The sequence below is a fragment of the Branchiostoma belcheri genome, unplaced genomic scaffold (assembly GCF_001625305.1).
Source record: "Branchiostoma belcheri isolate BF01 breed outbred unplaced genomic scaffold, Haploidv18h27 scaffold1, whole genome shotgun sequence".
In the NCBI taxonomy this organism is placed as follows: domain Eukaryota; kingdom Metazoa; phylum Chordata; class Leptocardii; order Amphioxiformes; family Branchiostomatidae; genus Branchiostoma; species Branchiostoma belcheri.
The window spans coordinates 1,216,435-1,236,867 of NW_017802379.1; the positions used below are offsets into that span (position 1 = coordinate 1,216,435).

At 44.5% G+C, this 20,433-nt stretch overlaps 2 protein-coding genes and 1 pseudogene across 2 annotated transcripts in view; 2 read left to right on the forward strand and 1 right to left on the reverse strand.

Annotated features, from left to right (window-relative positions):
• Positions 1 to 940: 940 nt before the first annotated feature.
• Positions 941 to 4,470, reverse strand: LOC109467857 (classical arabinogalactan protein 9-like). Its single transcript, XM_019765967.1, has 2 exons — positions 3,761 to 4,470; positions 941 to 2,169 (listed from the first exon to the last, which is right to left on the reverse strand). Exons 1-2 carry the CDS (start codon positions 4,102 to 4,104, stop codon positions 1,803 to 1,805), a joined length of 711 nt encoding a protein of 236 aa, XP_019621526.1. The 5' UTR covers positions 4,105 to 4,470; the 3' UTR covers positions 941 to 1,802.
• A 433-nt stretch (positions 4,471 to 4,903) lies between these two features.
• On the forward strand, positions 4,904 to 9,432 carry LOC109462146 (annotated as a pseudogene).
• Positions 9,433 to 14,468: 5,036 nt separating this feature from the next.
• LOC109465545 (mycocerosic acid synthase-like) overlaps positions 14,469 to 20,433 on the forward strand; it is a 14,411-nt gene continuing 8,446 nt past the window's right edge. Inside the window, 4 exon segments of the mRNA XM_019762905.1 lie at positions 14,469 to 14,585; positions 19,005 to 19,153; positions 20,062 to 20,417; positions 20,419 to 20,433. The exon segment at positions 20,419 to 20,433 is cut by the window's right edge and continues 6,465 nt beyond it. Coding sequence (XP_019618464.1) covers positions 19,048 to 19,153; positions 20,062 to 20,417; positions 20,419 to 20,433 — 477 coding nt within the window. The 5' untranslated portion in view covers positions 14,469 to 14,585; positions 19,005 to 19,047.

A 20,433-nucleotide genomic window follows, 5' to 3' on the forward strand; every position in this document is an offset into this window, starting at 1 on the left:
TATATCTAAAGCTCATCTACCATCACAGATAACCGCAATACGTGGGGTGCACCAAACTAACAACGCGTCTGACCCACAACAAACCTGGTTACACAGAAACTAGAACATATAGTTGAAATAGGTAAACCCACTTTCCCTGATGTTGTCACCTGTATAAGTGATAGCTTACCTGAGCTTTTTCCCTGGATAAACAAGCACACTCAAGTAGAAGGCTTTTTTTTCAAGAACTGCTCTTGACAATGAGTGAAGTGAGACCTTATAGAGCGAGGCGTGTTATGATATCAATGCTCAATACTCGCCTTTTATGGTTAGGTAGAGGTCAGCGTAGGCGGGGAAATTTTTTCTACTACAATGAAAGTGAGTAGGCGTTGTATAATGTCCTGCAAAGTTGCCGGAGTGTTGCCTTTAAGCTGGGATTCCGAACCAAAGTCAACATTTCCGGAAATTCGTACGTACATGTGCAAGCCTCGAGATGTTCGTGTCATCTGTGCAGTAGCAGTTCTGTGAATTGCTAATCCCCATTTCCAGGCAGTGAAGTGCAATGAGTGAGACGGAGAGTGCCAGCGGCACTAGTCCATTACACCCCCATCCTATACTAGAGGCTGGGCAACCAAATATTTGGGAGACCGTTCGACGATTTCTTTATAGGCAAAGAACGAATATGTATCTTTTGTTATCTTTAGAATCATGTATTCTGCATCGTATGTCTAAAACCAAAGATCACGAGAATCCAATTCTATTTCTCAACGGCCGTTCAGCAATCGTCTAGTAGAAATAAGCCCCAAGGTTAATACCCACACCCACCCCCTTCCACTAGGGCGACGACCTCGCTGCGACCTAAAATTGTTCAGAGCGCCCAGCGAGCGCTCAATGATTGCCAAGGTCTCTCCGTAATCTCTCAGGGATCACTCAATAATTGCCATGGTCACAAGACTTCCACCAGATGATCTTTTATTCACATGCTGGAAATATGATTTGTACATATTTATAATCTTATAAAATGTATAGAACGTTATCTCCAATATCTTACACCTTTACGTCAGAAATTTCCTTACCTCATTTCTGCCTCTGAAGTTTCTCATCGAGGCATACATGTAGCTGCACAGAATTATTAAGTTATCAGTTTCGCCTTATAGCCCGTCACACAGAAGTACAGTAGGCTACAGGATACAGGATGTATTTCTGTTCGTGAAATGTAACAATTATAAAAAATTGATACCAATAAAATGTATAGATATCTACAGTGATACTCCCCGAAGGAAACCCTGTTGAAAAGTTACGGCTCATGTTAATGCACAAGTAGAATAGCAGGGCGATATCGCATACAAAGAGAATTACAAACCTACTCAGCCTGTAGTAAACACGCGGCCAGGTAGGCCACAATTGACACCCGGTATGGGTTTTCTCAATGCATTTTATAACATTAAAGATATCGTCGGGATGGTTGCGAAGGCACTTTGTCTTGGCGTTACACTTTTGCCCGTAGGATCGCTATCCCTTTAAGATTAGTATCATATTTTGTAATATACTATTGATATTACGGCTCGAGGCAATACATTACTGTACGTTCATTTGCTACATATTGTCGGAATGATACTTATTTTAACCCATTTTGCCTTGCCTTCGCTTGGCAAAGTCCAGTATGATCTCTCTAGTCTAGACATTAAGCATTTGCTTTGCAACTCCTACCTTTCTGGTTAGTATCATCATACTTTTAATTAAAGTGATATAATACGGCTCGTGGCAATACATATAAAGTTCATTTGCTGCTTTAAAAATACATACGACTGCATTATAAAAATTTACAGGCGTGTGGTGACAGATTCAGTGTTGTCAGTATTGTCTGTAATGTCGTCATATTCCGGGGGAAGCGAGTCCGTGTCACTGAAGTCCTCCCTGCCGCCATTTTGTTCATCCGGGTCACACCTGCTCGCGGGGTATGATGGGGGCGGCGATGAGGGCAGCTGTGATTGGTCAGTGTGCAAGGTCATTGGCAAGGTCAGCGCGGAGACGTCCAGTACTGCAGGTGGAGGCAACGGTAACGGTGGAGGTGTCGACTGCTCGTTTACGACGACCGCGACCGGAAGTTGTGCGGTTCCACCCGGAAGTGACGCAGGGTCCACTGACGTCGGTGGAGGTACCGCAGACTCGGGTGATTCGTTGGGATCCCTGAGTTTAAGGGAAATAAAACATATTTTAGTGATAACATATTTTAACACATTCAGATGAGCTACATGAAAGAGTGGTATTCTAAAAAGATTCCACTTCAATCAACTACTTCATCATAATAAAAGCATTTTGACCAACTGAAAGCTAAATACAGGTCACCAAAAGAAAAAGAAAAGAATACAATAAATATAAACAGCCCTTCCCCTGCCTTATACAACTCTCCCTCCGAACAAAAACCGCCACAAATTACTAATCGTCAAGCATATTCGTTGGGGGAAGGACACTATGAAATTGGTCAGGTCGTATGCACTGCCGTATAGTGTCCTGCCCTCACCGGATCTGCTTGGAGGTTTGGCGCATACTCCCCTCCAATGGGTAAAAGTACACAGTAGGACTGTGAGGGGGTCAAAACACATGGGACCTGGGACAAACAAAGTCGTAAAACTGAACGTAAAGGGCAGATCTAGCGCCTCGGGGCCATATACTGTATGCTTCAGCTACATGACCTGCGAATGACCTTTCGGTAACAATTACTACAACAACTCGGGTCAGGGTCATTGAGCTAATTATCAAAGTGGCCACGAAAATGGACCGTTGAAATGTCTAGGAAGGCACTCTAGAAATCCACTCAAAAACGGCTGTGGCTACAATCTGGGACAGAGTGGATTGTTCATACTTGATTTACTTTTTTCAAACCTATAAGGTGGAAAATGATTAAATTATGCACAAGTACAACGTGTTGGTTTGCACGTCGCTACGTGCTTGGCCTGTAAGAATGACTGGATTGTTTGGATGTTGGAGGTAATTGATTTACTTTCTAACCGAAAACTTCGTGATACATTCATAATGGAGCAGAAGACAGTGTGGGAGAGAGAAGCGACCTGCAGGCCGATTTTTGCTTGAATGAACAAAATCCTGTGGCTCGCCTGGACCAACTAGATAATGTCAATCATGACAATACTTGAGGAGAGCAGCGATTGGATGTGTGACTACAACAGCGTATCCTGGCATGCCAGTCACTTCATGTCTATGCTGATTGCTATCAGAAAGTCTTTATATAGGCACTTTCACGTAGAAATACTCTGTGAAATACACAATTATGATAATGTCTATGCAAGTATATCATTACACATGCACGGTCCATTAGATATCACAAGTGACAACAATCAACAGGATCAGAAAATAAGTACACAATACATGTTTAAGAACAGTAACCTTACAACCTAAAAGTGGACGTTCCGATTCTGGACATCACGTGTAGGTACATATATCTAATTGTAGTCAACCGAAACGGAAGCCATTTCGTCCCCAGAAAAATATTCATGTTTGGGAACGCAGACTTTTTCGTGCTCCTAACATGTCATGTATTGAATTCAAACATTATACAATCTGTAAATACCCATATACACGTAATGTTTGCTTTATTGATTATATGTTGGAAAATGTTGGACCAAGGACGAAAAGCTAAAGGATCAATAGACTTTGGACCCCGTTGTCAACATGTTTAGCGGAAACTATCTCAAAATCTGCTTACAGCTACTTCATAAGTAAGGCAAATTCAGAAACAAAATGAAGAAAGGCAACGCCTCACCTGAATAGTGAGAACACCGTCCAGTACGCTGGCGGTGCGTCCAGCGGCCGCTGAGGTTCCCTGGTGACCGGGAGAGCGCTAACGCTGATCTCCATCCGAGGTCTCCTCTGTATCTTCTGGACGCCGCAGTTCGAGTGGACCACCATCATGCCCACCCCTATCGCCAGCAGGCCCATCCCCTCGTACGGGAACCTCATCCGCTGCCCGTTGGACACACTAACGCTGACCGTCACCACACACACGGCACAACCGAGCACGATCAGCGTGAGGGCGGCGACCAGCACCCACCGCCGCCGCCTCCTCTGTGGGCTCTGTCCCTCAGGTCCGCCGCAGCACCCCGGCATGGCAGCTGCTGCATCGGAGACCGCTCCAAGATCTAAACTGTTCTCCTCGCCTTGAAGTTGAAGTTCTACCGTGAGGGAGGGCCTGAAAATGGCCTGCACCCTCCCTACGTGACAACAGCGTACGCTACACTTAGCGTTAACTGATCTGGGCGTCTTTTACTTGTAGCAACGTCTGTTTTTGTACTCTTGCCCGTCCCCTTACCTGATCTACAATGTTCTTGGGGGAAGATTACATCTTAGAACGTTCAGAGTTTGAAATATCCTGGCCGTTTAAAAAACGAAAGCCACAGAACGCTTGTCTCTGCGTCTGGCTGTTTTGTGTTATACAAACAAGCGGTCACGTGATGTTATTCTGTACCTGGTCTTACCTGCCTCACCTGTTTGATCAACCGCGACCGCCGACCTTTGACCTAGGGTAGCGTGAGACGGTCTGACGAGAGTAAACAATCACGGGGCGTGGCATGCCTGTCATCTCCAAGCAGATTCGGTGGGGCAAGGGGTCACTTTATGTTGGCCGCCCGTATCCATTGGCCGCCTGCATCCAACGTTCACCCCACGCCAATGAATACAGGCGGCCAACATAAAGTCCCCTTGCCCCACCGAATCTGCTTGGAGATTAGTATGCCTGCATGTGGATTGTCGTGCAGCAATGTGTCCTAATTAATTCCAACAGTAATCATAAAAAGATGGTAATTAGAAAATTAGGCAATAGAATATTTTGGTATTTTTATAGAAGAAAACATTGTTTTTTCTCTCTTTCTTCTTCTTTTTTTTCTCATTTCAGCACATAAGGTCAATAGTATTATTTTAACCAGATGTCTGTCACTATGGTAACTGGTGCTCTTCAAGCAGCTTGTGTTGTGTTGGATTGCATTACCCAGACAGGACACATACATATGAATGTTAAACAAGCTAAAAGTTTAAGGTAGTGTTTATTTTAGTGATAAGAGGTAATCAAAGGTGGTTTTACATAATGATTATGCATTTGCTTTGCAAATGTTACTTTTCTAGTTATGCTGGTATTTTTCTTAAAATGGTGATTAAATGTAAAGCTGTGACAACAAAACTTGATTGTGTTAAATTGGCTTTTAGATTTTGTAATTCGTTGTAATTGCAGTTTGATGTATGTTATTTCAATTGTAAGTTAGATGTATTTTTTTTTATTTTCCATTGATAGTTCTGAAAAAAAATGTTGATGGCATGACAGCGAGGCGTTTTTTACGCTTCTTTCAGCATGTACAGAGAATCCTAATACTACTAAACAAGCCAAAGCAACCCATAACCTTTGACCCTTGGCCTTGAGCCGAACTTGCCATGTAGCTGCTGCTGGTAGCGGGGAGTATTACATACTCCAAGCGATAAACAAGAGAAAGGTAACTGGTTCATTTTTTCACCATCTACGTACTCTCTTCTTGATCTAATAGAATGATCACCGCTGTCTGTAGAGTTAGATTTGACTTTAGTTATTCGGACAGAACACACAAAGTTATCGTATAATGCTATTGTTTAGTCCCCTCCCCCTTCCGCCACTTGCTCAGAGTTTAAAGTACAGCGACGATACAATATACCGTACAGTACCATGATCCGTTTAAAAAAAAACTCCTCATAATCACCTTAGGAACACATTGTTCTGTAGCAGATAGTCATTATACTCAGGTATTGCACAATTTGTTTAAAGAATTGTTAACGTTTGACAAGAATGTGTTTTAAAGTAGTTCGTACAATTTGTTGTGCTGCTGCAAAACACTTTTATTTCGTGCTCCAGGATGGCTTCGCAGCCCCCCAGCACGGGAGACCCCGTACTCCCGCTGAGGAAGTACGAATACAAGGGGGTCACGTTTCAGGCTTTCACCAACCCCATTGAGAACATCAAGGCCATGGAGACTTTCGCCATGAGAGACGGGGACATCGTCATTGTGGCATACCCCAAGGCTGGTAAGAAAGTAATTGTTGTCTTCTTCACAGAAGCTGAGAAGGAAAACATGTTGTTTTTGCTCTGTCATTCTTCTTCTTTTCCAAAACATGAGGTCAATGACCTGGACCAGCCATCTGTCACCATGGTAACTGTGGTGGTGGGTTTATGTAGCAGGACGGAGCTGGAGGGGCTCATATGAATATCAATGTGTTTGAGTAAGAATAAACAGAGCTGCAGTAGGTTGTTATATAAAATTAGAGAAACTTATATCATGGGAAGGTATTAACATTAGGCATTTGCTTCCGAAATGTTATATCGGGCAAGAACAACAGTGCACCTGAAATTATCCAAATGTCGCAACAACAAGAAAGAATAATTTTTAGCCCTTTCATCAATAAACTGTGAGATGTTTATAAGCAAATTCCTTCCATATCAAGGAACCAATCTCCTGTTTGAAATCCTGCACGGGGTCTTGCACGGAAAGACTCGTCCACCAGAAGACCTTAAGTTCTTTGCCAGACTGGAGTTCACACTTCCAAGGCCGACTGGTCCTGATGTAGTTCACGCCAGACTGACGTCAGCGCCCACGTCATCACCGAGGGTCATGTCAACTCACCTGGCCAGGAGTCTGGCACCACCGGGGCTGGCACGGCCGGACAAAGATGTAAGGACAATGTCATGTTTAATGCATGTCTTTTGGGTTTTCATCATTGTGTGTGTTTAAGTTTGCTTCTTTGTCTGTCGGTATTTGAATACAGTAGAGTGGCGGGAAGTGAAACTAGCCAGCAAATACAGTAGTCAGCCACTCTATGCATTGCTGTAATGTCGTACCCACTTACAAGTTTACTAAACTTTACGAAAAGTCAAACAATAGGGAGCAGTTGTAAAATGGTGATGTTGCATATTCGTCAGTAAGAATGTGCATGTAACTGCCTTGTGTCTTGATTTGATTTTAAAGACGCCATAATGTTTAGCTCCAGATGAGCCTGAGATACTCTGTCACCTGGACTATAGACTAAGGTTTTGTTTTCCTCAACGGAGGTGAATCGTGATGCCTTTTCAAGTAGTTACATGTGCAATGCCTTGTCGCCAAGCACTCTGTATCATCCCTACTCTTCTTGGTAGTTGTGTTGGGTGATACTAAGGCCTTATTCATATGAAACCACCCGAACCGCGATTCGGGTAACTCGCATTCCTCACATCTGGTCCACGTGCCATACATTCCTTTCAAACCGTGTCCGATCACGATTCTCCGAAACTGCATTCATTGTTGTTTGATGAAAACACGCATGCTTGCTGGTGCCGCCCTCCCAGCGTATCTCGGCCGAATGCCGACGTGGTCCCGCCAGAGGCGGTGAAGCTGGTCCTAGAACGGACACATTATTTGACCATTACTTCTCTTTGAGTTGCTGCCACGTAAAATTTGGTATTGCATATAAATAAAGAAATATCACCCCGTAATCTATGACTAGGTGAAGTCACATTGCGTTCAGGCGGGAAAACCGATTCGAAACCACCTCTGGAAGTGGTTTGGGATCGAGACACTTTCAATGTGATTTGGAGCGTTCAGATGGGGCCACTTGAAACCTGCTTCAGGGGAAACCACATGTAAAGCGCCCTCACTGACTTCATATGAACAGGGCCTAAGTGTGAGATACTGATCTGTGGATGAAGTCCCCACTATCACATCTTATGATAGTCTCACTGACTTCATATGAACAGGGCCTAAGTGTGAGACTATACAAATTTATGATCACATCTTATGATAGTCTCCTTCTGTTTCCCAGATTAGAGTGATTGTTGTGATGCGGAATCCTAAGGACGTGGCTGTGTCTTACTACAACTTTTAGAGACAAAACCCGAGTGCACAGTCCCCGAACTCTTGGGATGACTTCTATAGAGAATTTCACAATGGGAAAGGTGAAAATTATATGCATATATTAAAATAGGATGTGTGTAAAAACACTTTGAAATTCATTTAACTTGGCAATTTTTACTTTCTACCATATTACCTGGCCATTTGGACTATACAAAACTGTTCCTTGCTGTTTCAAAATACACTGTATATTTTTTTTAATTGCTGATGTTGTTTTTCTATGTTTTTTCTACACTTCCAGCTGTGTTTGGCTCATACTACGACCACGTGCTGGGCTGGTGGCAGATGAAAGACGATCCGCATTTCCTGTTCCTGAAATACGAGGACATGAACAGGGTAGGTGATGGTAACTTGTCTAGAGAGTGAGAGAGGAAACAATCACGTCTTCAGGGAGGGGGGGGGGCATGCCTTTTTTCCGTAGAACGTACGCGTAATCGGGCCATTTTAATTCTATGTAGAGCGTGTAGACGGACCGCGCAAATTCAACGTGGAGCGTAATTGGCGCATTTTGAGTAGAGCGTATTTTGCCATTTTAATTCTACGTAATGCGTTGTATCTACATGGAATTTATCGTAAAACGTGATGAGGAGCGAGGCTTCTTGAATTCAGCGTGATACTTAGTCAGCTCTCAAAATTTGTGTTACGAGTGTTACGTTGTCGGGACCCCCAAAACAGCATCCCGAGAATCCGCTTTGAGATTGTAATTTTCTAACTCAGGACCTGGAATCAGCGGTGAAATGCATAGCCTCGTACCTGAACAAGAACCTGAGTGACGAGGCAGTCCGAGCTGTGGCCGAAGCCTGCAGCTTCCAGACTATGAAGGAGAGATATGCTCAATCAGCCTACAAACCTTTGCGCAGCGTAACCAGAAAAGGTACGTTTCCACACTCTCCAAACAGATGTTTTATGCTTCTGCTTATTTTTGGCATGTTTTGATTCAGGCATTTTTATCAGGCTTTTTTCCCATTGGAATACTTTCTCGCCAGTGTTGATAATAGTGCATTGGTGTGTCTGCTGGTAGATCTTTGGGCAGTAAGAGGATACATGTACTACCCTGCCAATTCGGTCAGTCTTAGTCTTGCCATGGGCCCTTGATTATGTAAGTATGTAATTTATTAGGACCATACAGGAGGCGTACCTGTAATTTCAGGCAAGTTCACAAGAAGGCGCTGGTGATCCACAACGTAAAATCTAGTATTAATGAAACCACGAATCCACCAAAAGATCTGCTTGGTGATTAACTTTTTTAAAACATACTAGGCAATCTTGATTCCTCAATGGTTCCCATTTTGTTTAAAGATGTATACTAGTATTAAATTTACTTGTTCTGTAGGGAAGATCGGTGACTGGAAGAACTACTTCACACCAGAGCAGAACCGTGAATTTGACGCTGAATATGAAGACAGGATGGCAGGAACAGGACTGAGCTTTGACTTTGAGTAGATGTCAAATTGGAAACCAGTCGGAGATGAAAAATCATTTGTAAACATTTGTTCGTTCCGAGTGGTCATTCTCAGTGTGTTCGTTTTTTTAAATAAATTCAGCTTGACTTATTTTAGGATCTGAATGGTTCAACAGCCTTGACCCATGGGCCATTACTTAAGTGTGTAATATATTGGGTCCATAAAGGAGGCGTACCTGCAATTTTAGACAAGTCCAAAAGAGGGCGCTGAGGATCCACAACGTAAAATCTAGTATTAATGAAACCACGAATCCGCTTACATACATGTCACATATCAGACTACCTGACTAAACGGCGACTACATGCAGTACGCTGATTTTATTTAGGTGGCCTTTGCGCTTTCTTCGTGAACTGGAGAAATGGAGTGAAACATGAAGTACCTGTATCTGTATCTGTATAGCCGTTCGGCGTAACACACCAGCTTTGCAGGCACGCAGCGCGGCGGCAGTTGGCTACATTACACCGAACGACTTGCAACGAACGACAAGGTGACCTTGTGACACCCCATTCACAGTTCCCTGCGGCGACAGTCACACCTGTAGGATACACGGGTCGGCAAACAAGCAACTGAGGTTGACCTCACGTCGTTGCTGCAGTGAAGAGGATATGTGATATGGTAACCCCAGTCACACATAAGGCAATGATACTACCTCGTATTAACATGTTGGAAACTCTCTTTGTCGCTACGATGAACGCAGAGTTTTCTAGAAGAGGCACTCTCAAGAAAATGAACTTAATTACTGCGCATTTAACAACAGATATACAACGTGATAATGCTTTTCGTTATCAGTAACGTGTTGTAGTGAAGTCTCCTTTTTCACTAACACTTCGTCTTGTATCATAAACGCTCCACTAAAATCTCACCGTGTTTCTCTCCTGTAACTGTCCAGTCTGGGTGCCGGACTGTTGCCAGGGACAATATATGGGCTACAGGGCCATCATGTCCTCAAAGAAATTTTACTATAGATCCCCTAAAGCCAGACTCTGCTTCTCATAGTCTACCTGGGGGTTGGCCAGTGAATTGGCCCTGAGCAAATTAAGTCTGGCATCCTATATGTAACTAACTCTCCCGGATACTTTTCTTCACCAGTTTCCTACCTTACCATTATATCGTAACGCCATGGCCCTCTTGGCTAACGAATTGTACCCCCATTATTTTCCCCGCACACTTCACACTTGTGTATCTTCTACTTTTCCTTTTTTCGGATACCATCAACTGAGTTCGTGTTGCAAACCGTGTATTCATGTCTACCGCTTCACAGCCATGGTCACAGAGCCGTGACAAGACTACGTGACGATTCTACAGTCGGGGTGTGCCGTGTTTAACCGACAAACGTGCTATTTTTTTTAAAACTTCGTTTCCTTGTAACACCTGGGCCAACGACACATGTCTTGTCTTGTGGCTTCACAGTTTCCCATATTAAGCTTTGAACCAGCCACAAAACTGAAGTCATGTACAGTCTTTAAGGAAAAGTGTGGTAACTTCAGCCACCTAACTTTAAGTTTTATCCTTTCTATCTTATCGTCCTGTCTAATTTTCGTAGCTAGAATTTCTACCACTAGATTAAACAATAATGCAGTGATATTTTTTCAAACTTCGTTTCCTTGTTACATCTGGTGACAAAGCTATGTATACAACATCACGGGCGTGTGCATGTGAATAATAGCGATTCTCTGAAGAGGAAGGAACTTATAGACTAGACGGGATGTGGTCGATCAGTGTGACGTACATGTAGATATTATGTTGGACAGTCCGCGGCAACACTGACAAAACACCTGTAAACATGTTGACATGACGTGACTATCGGCTCTCTCTCTACAGTTACACAATTTTTTGAATGCCACACTAGAGTGAACGAAATATGCACTATATAGTATATACTATATTCGAATACAATGAAATCTTTATAAGTGACCACCTTTTTATCATATTTTAGAAGTTTGTTAATTGTGTAGCAGGCATAGTGAAGTAATCTAGCCATTAAAGATAGACTGTAAGATCTCCAAAACATTGCAGTCGTGGTCATACCTGTTTGTCGCTTGGACTCTTTCCCCCGTTATCCCAAGCATTAAGAATCGCGCCTAAGGTGGCCACCTGTCTACTGTGATAATTTTCCTCCAGTAGTCTCAGTTCGGTTCTGTTGCTGTTGTTGTTGATGGTCCCCATATGTAAGTCTAGGGCGTCTCCAACACAATACATTTACACCTGAGTGAAGTGAGGAAAGTCGTGTAAAGTGCCTTTCCCAAGGGCACAAGATCGGTGGCATGTCAGGACTCGAACCCGGGACCTCTAGGTTCCGAGTCGAGCACTCTGCCGCTACGCCACTCGACCCCGTCTCCGTATTTAATAGGGGTTTGTGTACAAAATAGCTAAGGCCCATTTTTCGACAATCACTGAACAATCAAATTGGATTTGTGTGATCTGTGGTTTTGTAATTGCCGTACAGTGATACACAATGCAAGAGTATGCTTTTAAAAGGACAACGAAATGCAAAAAATCTTGAAAATCTGTCCTATAGTATATTAGATATTAGATCGATCCTGTTTTAGCGATATGTGGTGACTTATAGGTTGCATGCACACCACACCACACCGACACCACACACACACCGACACCACACACACGCACGCACGCACGCACGCACGCACACACACACACACACACACACACACACACACACACACACAAACTGAACTGAGGATTTTATATTTCATTTTGTTTTATTAACATGTATCATATTTCATGTATTCACAGGAACGCACGTTCTCAAGACGTTCGTTGCTTCAGTGGAAGGTCGGTATAACCCCTTTGTTTGCTGAGCTGGATTTCGCCAAGTGCTGCAAAAAGGTCAAACATGTGCACAGAATCACGAGGAAATGACCTCGAAAAAAACCTTAACGACCCTTCAAGCGTTCTTCACTCCGTTGCCATGCCTCACAGCACAACGACGCTAGCGGGCGTAAGCAAATTTGTCCTGTCACCCCGCCATCCCGTCTTGACATTGTTTGTATATACGGAAGAAAACCACGTCTCGGTCCTGTTTGCCCGATGTGGACCGTGGTATTGAACTTCCAGCTAGACATTTGTCGCGTCAGCGTCTGGTGTCGGACCGTAAAGAAATAACGAACTTGTCCACTCTGTGGTCTTACAGTGAAAATATTATGGTACAAGGGGCCGTTGCCCTACCAATGGCACAAACAGTGTCTGTTGTCAGACCATAAAGAAATAGAAAAACGTACTCTAAGAGTACTCTAGTGCTCTTAACGGGTACTTTTGTTTACCAACAATATAGGTAGGGGTACTTGAGGCCACCTTTACGTCGAATGGCCGAGTCGCCGAGCGAGATCTAAAGGTCACGGGTTTCGATTCCTCGAATTACTGACTGGACGTCTTGTCCTTTGGAAAAGCACTTAACACGACTTTTCTCGCTACACCCAGGTGTGAAATATATGGTGCCTGGCTTCGGTTGGGAGATAAAAGTGGAAAAGAGGTAAAATGGCTTCCCTAGGCCTGCCCCGTAGAGAGATCAGCGGCCGCGCAGGCATACTAGAACATGTAACAACCTGGACTCAGTCAGTGCTAAAACTGTTCGCTTCTACAATAGCAATATTCCACATATCGTAAGACTGTTAAACTCCTCGAGCTCGTTTTGCTAGAATATAACACGTGCAACATTGGCTTTTAATCGATTTAGATTTTAAGTATTTCTACTATATCATGCTATTTTAATGTGCATTCGTGTTAGTAAGTTGTAATTTTGTAATGTCTAGTTAATTATCATCGCCTCGAATATGTTGATGTCCTTACATCAATTCAGCCACACATGTGGCTACAAACTGTGGACAATTTTCAAGTTGACAATAAACCATTGTAAAGGTGGTGGAGGGAGACGGGTGGGCTCTGCCCTCCAATACCCTGCCCTTGACACGACACAGTGAATTAACAACCCACTGCCCGAACGACCCGGAAAAGGCTATGTGACTACCTTTATCTTTTTTCACAGTTTTCTGCAGGGCACATGAAAATGTACTTCACAATCACAAATTTAAAATACTGTATGGTAGATCAAAGGAGCCAATGCCTTACCAATGGTATAAATAGCGTCCGTTGTCGGACCACAAAGAAATAACAAACGTGTGTAATCTGTGCTCTTACAGGGCCTGTTGTTTACCGATGATATAGGTAGCGACACGGCCACCGTTGCAGAGGACGTGACGTCGAATGGCCGAGTTACCGAACGAGATCTAAAGGTCATGGGTTCTAGTCCTCAAATTACAATCGTCGTGTCATTTGGAAAAGCACTTAACACGACTTTTCTCTCTACACCCAGGTGTAAAATATATGGTGCCTGACTTCGGTTGGGGAGGTAAAAGGTGGTAGAAGGAGAAGGATGGGCTCTGCCCTCCAATACCGTGCCCTAGACACGGTGAAATAAAAACCCACTGCCCCTACGACCCGGAAAGGACTACCTTTACCTTTTTTTCACAGAAGACCTCGGTTGGTGTTGGACATGAAAATATAATTCACAATCACAAACTTGAAGACAGGATAAAAGCTAGTTTGTAATGTCACCTCAAAATGCCACTTGGGGTTGTGCGTGTGGCGTAGCGGCAGAGTGCTCGACTCGGAATCAGGAGGTCCCGGGTTCGAGTACTGACATGCCACCGATCTTGTGCCCTTTACACGACTTTCATCACCTCGCTCAGGTGAAAATGAGTATTGTATTGTCCCCTGTGGTGGCGGCATTAATATAAGTTGCGTGTGCCGTCACCACGTCTTATGATTACATGTTGGAATAATAGAAAAAATGCCACTTTGTGTGTAGAGGGGTGGTTGGTTCTGTGTTTTTCATGCTGATGTGGAGATTTAATCATGAGTGAGTTACAGCCGTTACACCCCCACCCCCTCACCACACCCCCTTCACCACACCCCCTTCTACACTTTTGGTCTTTTCCACGAATTTGGAGGGTTGTCATAAATTTATCTGATCTCAATTAACGATTCCTCGAAGAGGAAGTAAGCTTTGTCCGTCTAAAATTAGATTTGAATATTAATGAGTTCTAGGAAAGGGCCGACTTTGAAACTATGAGGGGATAAAGACCGAGCCCACCCCGTCCGTCCACTCACTCCGCGGACAAGGCTCCACAGCAGGCAGGTGTCGTCCCTTCTAGTTCACGTTCGCACCGCGGAGAACTTCGCAGCCCGCTCGCCACTCACAGGCATCAAAGTAAGTCTGTCAAAAACTATTAACACAAAGTGTTGCCTACTCTCTAAACCGCCTCAAAATGAATATGCTTTTGAAGCTTTTTTTCCCGATGGTTGATTGTTTAGTAAACGGGGTGCGGACAAGTTTGCAAATCAGACATCACAATTTTGATCAACCTTTGTTCGCACAAAAGTGTGCGGTTGCAGATTTTACTTTTAGGTGCTTTGAAGTTCTTTATACTATTTTTTTCACATTTCGATCGACCTTGAAAAGCCCGCATCGTTGTTCCGTCTGAATACCCATTGGTTATGCTCGCCACAGGCGTATGTCTTGCTGAGCAAGGTAGCCAGTTTGTCGTCCTCAGATTCGGAGATATCATTCTGTTGCACATACAGTGGCCGTCATGCTGTCGAAATCAACGGAAAACTCTCCGATTCCTTCAGGATTTCTCGCTAGGTATCATAAAAAAAGTTTTCTGCCACATGCTTGAATAAATGCATGACGCGGTCATCATAGGCAGAGATTAGGCCGTGAGCGGTCTAAATAGTGCCGGTTGCGGTCGCGTGGGACAATTGGTCGGCCTAGGCAAGTGCTTCAATGCCTATGTCTATGGAAAAATTAGAGACGGAGAGAAAGCAGTCGTTGTGGCCAAAATCGGCTATAGAGTAAGAGGTGGTCGCTTGGGCAAGTGTGCATATTACATTGACATGATTTCCAGTTCTGCCAACAACACTTTGCTTTGGGCCATTAAAATCAGTGAACTTTAGAAATCGGTTCCCTCAGCCATGTTGCCCATTATCTGGCGAACTCTTGTCACTTATTTTCGCCGTTCTCGTTGGTTTCTACAAGTTTTACGTCTCTTTAAGAGTCTAGTGTGGACTTTCTGTGGTACCTTCGGCTGTTGGTTGTGGGTTGATGGGCTCTTGAAGTATCCAGGGACTTGGAAAGGCTATCTTTGGGGCTGTAGGAGCTCTCTGCCGCCCGGCTCATTTGAGTCTTACGCGGTTGGAGTTATTATCATAGGTGGAGGGCTAATTATCTCCAACCGCGCGCAAAAGTCATGCAGTCGAGTGTCTAGTTTAGCCGGGCCGGATGTAGTAGCCTCCTTCGCAGACTTCTGATGCGGTCGTCAATTCTTTTTCGGGGAGCGACGCGAGTTATGCCGCGGAGGGACGGTTTTGCCGCCGAAGGATTTTGCCGGGGAGAGACGTTTTCGCGCATCTCTGAAAGGCTGGCTTGATCCTCGTCCCTTTTTGGTCGGCGAGGGCAAGCAGATTTCTTGGTGCGCGGGAAGCGTCTCTCCCCGGCAAAGTCCCTCGGCGGCATAACTCGCGTCGCTCCCCGAAAAACAATTACTAGTAACTGCGCCGCATCAAAAGGTCTGCCTAGGAGGCTAGGCCGGATGGGCGTTCCCATGAAGTCACAGCATGTATCCGCGACGCTCCCTGCCTATTGTTGTAACTCGGATAGAAATTAAATCTTTTAAAATAATCGTTAAATTTCTTATGTTATTGATGTGGAAATTGTACTGTATGGTGGACTATTAAATGTGTTCCTTTATGGTGGACAATAATGATATTTGTGGAGTTCGCCCCGAAACCCTCTCATCCCGGCAAAACTCCCTCGGCGGCAAAACCGTCCCACTGCGGCATAACTCGCGTCGCTCCCCGAAAAAAAAAATAACGCCGCCGCCCTACAAGTCTGCGAAGGAGGTTAGAGTCGGAGTAGATTTTCGCCTGGATATTTTTACTGTGCGTACGTGACAACTGGCTATAGACTGCTGTGGGTTAGACTCCACATAACATAGGGGGGGCGTCACAAGCGGAGAACCCGGCTTTTTTTCTAAAACTCCAAGCATATGCTAGGGTGGCATAAGACAGTATCAAATTGGCCAGGCAGTATCCATTGGCCAGAGAGGGTCCAACGCCATGGAAAATTAGGCTTTTTTGTCAATTTTTAAAATAATTTATAGGTTATAACCGGAATATACATGTATACACATTCTTCTTTGCAGTATTTGCGATCTTTAACCCACAAATATCCCACAATGTTGATCTTATCTGCGCGTTTGGATAGTGCCTTTAGGCCCGCCAACAGCGAGTGTTGTATGTATTATTAGAGAAAGTCGCTACTACTAGTAAGAACTTAGGTCGCTCAATAGTCGTGTAACGGTCGCCATCTCAGTGAAAAGGCAAGGTTTGCTGAGCCGGAGGTTTTTGCCAAGTGCTGTAAACGGAATTCACTCACTCACTCACTCACTCACTCACTCACTCACTCACTCACTCACTCACTCACTCACTCACTCACTCACTCACTCACTCACTCACTCACTCACTCACTCTCTCCCATAGCATAAACGGAATTACCTCCTGCAAAAGAATTAAATGAACCTGAGATATGAGGAAACTTTATTGCCTGTGTGCCGACGAGCTCGAGCCTTGACGAAGTGTTTTCGTACTGTTTCTTTCGAGCTCTTCGTCGTGATTTTCGTGGACGTGGCCAATGAAGGAGGAAGAAATTTGTTGTTTACATACTGTCTCAGGTGTCTAGACCCACAGTGGCCCGTAATTTATTACCTTTACGCAGTGCGCAGACACAGGAGCCAATGTAGGACACGTTTCGACCTTTACTTTGTAGCAACTTCAGTCTAGTACTGATGGCAGAAAACAATGACGCCTGCTAGCCTCCATCGCAGACTTCTGATGTGGAGGCTTTAATTTTTGTCGGGGAGCGACGCGAGGTATGCCGCGGGGACGGTTTTGCCGTCGAGGGACTTTGCCGGGGTGAGACGGTTTCCCCGCACATGCGGCAAAACCGTACCCGCGTCATAACTCGCGTCGCTCCCCGAAAAAATTAACGCCGTCGCATCAGAAGTCTTATGTTGTATTGTTATTATTTTATTGTGTTTGGAGATTGCCCTCCAGGGTGCATTGAAAACCGCCCTCCAGGGCGATATTTTCTCTGGTTAAATAAACAAATAAAACAAAACAAACAAGTCTGCGAGGGAGGCTAGACGCCTGCGGGCGTTACGAGCAAATTTGTCCCCGGTCGACCCGTCATCCCGTCTTGACTTTCTTGGTTCTGTACAGAAAAAGCCTCTGTTCCGCGTTACCCGATTCAGACCTTAAAATTGAACCAAGTAAAATAGCTAGTAAAATGTTGCCTCAGCGTCTGGTGTCGGACCACAAAGGAATAATGAACTTGTACACTCTGTGATCTTACACTGAAATATTATATGCTAGAATCACGGGCCTTTTGTTTACAAAACCATTGTATAAACATAGGTACTGGGGCCACCTTTACAGGAGACCGGCGGTTGGTGTAAACATGAAATCTTTCACCTACTGATGATGTTTCAATGGATACAAAGCTTTATATTTACATAGCGATGGAGCAACATATGCTATGATACTATTGTAGGTTAGACGATTCTTGGAAGAGGAAACAATTAATTAGGTTGGCCTTCAGCCAAATTTTAATGTCAAGCTTAACTAAATGAACTGATTTCAATGCTGAACTTTGTAATTACTAGATGAGCTGATATCTCAAACTGTTCTCAAGAAAATGCGTGCTCTAATGTAGCCTCTACCAGGCTTTAGAGGTGGCTAAAAAAAGAGCAGAAATTGGCCAAATAGACGGGAAAACATACCATGGGAGTTGGCTCGCTAAAGGAGTACATGTACAGAGTGGCAAACTCCGCTGGCATGTTATCTGTTCTTTAGGCCAATTCCTACTCTTTCCAGTCGCTTCTGAAGCCTGGTGTAGGCTATGTAAGCCGCCCGCCCCGCCCCGCCCCGCTTTCTACACGCCCCTCGTACACGCGCGCACAGACAGACTGTAGACTGTTCACCTGGTCAAGGTGTTGACCGGTAACATGATATGTGGTCTGTTCATGTCGAAAGTGACATGTATATGGCTGGGCCTGTGCCAAGGCTCCACTTCCTGGAAGGATATATCAGCCCTGTGTACTTAGGCGGTTGTTCACCTTATGTAACAAAGGTGTTTTCGAAGGTAGGTTGTTATTCGCGCTGATTTACGAGGAAATGGTGTGAAAAAAACACGCTTGTTTATAACTTTCGACCAATCGTGTCCCGAAATGATCGAAAACACGCCGCAACTTGAAACCTTGTTTTCCACTTTTCTGTGGAGCATTATTGTCGTAGAACAGTATAAAAGGAGCGACGCAAAAGCCTCCCCAATACTTCGCAAATGGTCTGCTTTAAGGCTGCCGTTCAATGGTGAGCTCCATTTGTAGCATTGCGGGTTGGAGATCCAACCATGCACGTCCCTATGCATAAGCTTGGTTTAATGTTTTTGGCGTTTTTTTTTTGTACCAGTACATGTATCTTTTTTTTTTATCAGCCAAACTTCGGAATTGCTCTGCTCTTTTTCATCTGAATCTTTTTCGTGTGTCTAAATATTGCTTTTTCTGTCCCCAAGCTGTCACCGGGAAGAGAACTGACTCAACCGAAAGACGAGCACCATGCCTCCTGAACCGAAAGGACGCGGAGCGGTACAGGACCTCTGTCGGCAGTCCGGAGAACTGCACCAGGCTGAGAACAACATCCCCATTGCTATCGTCGGGATCGGTGAGTTTCCCTTTCATGTGCATTTGAAATAGAGAAAAACAACCATGCCATTTCCTTCTGTGTCAGTCGTTGAGTAGTGCTCAATCCATATAAGCATCATTTCAAACTGTAAGCGTAGTACCTTACCTTTTACTTTGGTCCCTTTAATAGTGGTGGCAAAGGAAGTAACTAAATGTGTAACATGGACTTGAATATCGGTTGTGATTTTGCTGTCCTGGTTTCTTGCAATGCTCTTTGTCGTCCATTATTTGATGTTATCTACCCATTTCTCCTCGTGTCATTTTCAAGTTGCATTCCTTCTGTAATCTCATTATTGTGTCCATACTTTTTGGCGACGCCTCAGAGGCAAGCCTAATGGTATAGTATTGTGCGCAGTCTGCGAGAATTCTAGGAATTCCACAGGAATTTTGCAATTGTCAACATGTATGTAATGTGTTTTAGCACTATAACCCAAGAAGCTATGGGTGAATTTTAAATAAACTTGGTAGGTTAGTAGGTCTTTATAAGACCTCAAAATGAGTAGACTTTGGGCTCCCTAGCAGCTTGTTATGGTACTGCAGCGGGACTTTCTGTTTTGATATCTCGTGATCTGGACATGCTAAGGTCACGAACTTTGGATGGTTGATAGCTTTTGTTCTCGGGAAGAAGTGACATAAGCTTTGCCCCCCCCCCCCAGCTTGTTCTGTGCAATGGCAATGCAATGGCAATGTCATTTTACGTTGCCAGTCTTGTTAAGTTTCTTTTCCATAGTCTGGAATCGTTTGGAATCGTTTATATTGGCAGTTTTGCCTATCGGTGATCACATGCGCAACGTTCTCGTTGGGGATGGGGCCTACTAGTCTAACCTCACTTAAGCTGTATGAGTTAACTTTGCAAAACGTTAGTGTTAAGTTCGCATCTTCTCCCAGGTTGTCGAATGCCCGGCGGCACAACCAGCCCGTCCAAGTTTTGGGACGTCATCCGTGAGGGAAGAAACGTCATCACTGAGGTTCCAGCGGAGCGATGGTCCCTGGAGGTCTACCACAGCGTGGATCCGCACCAGTCCGGCACCCACGTCACACGCAGGGCGGGCTTCGTGGACGACATCGACATGTTCGACCACACCTTCTTCAAGATCTCGCCCCGTGAGGCCGCCATGATGGACCCCCAGCAGCGCCACCTGCTGGAGGTGACGTACGAGGCGTTTGAAGACGCAGGTATCACGCCTGAGAGTGTGTCTGAGTCTTGTGGTGTGTTTGTGGGAATAGGCATGATGGATTATGCTTTTAAACATGGCAGAT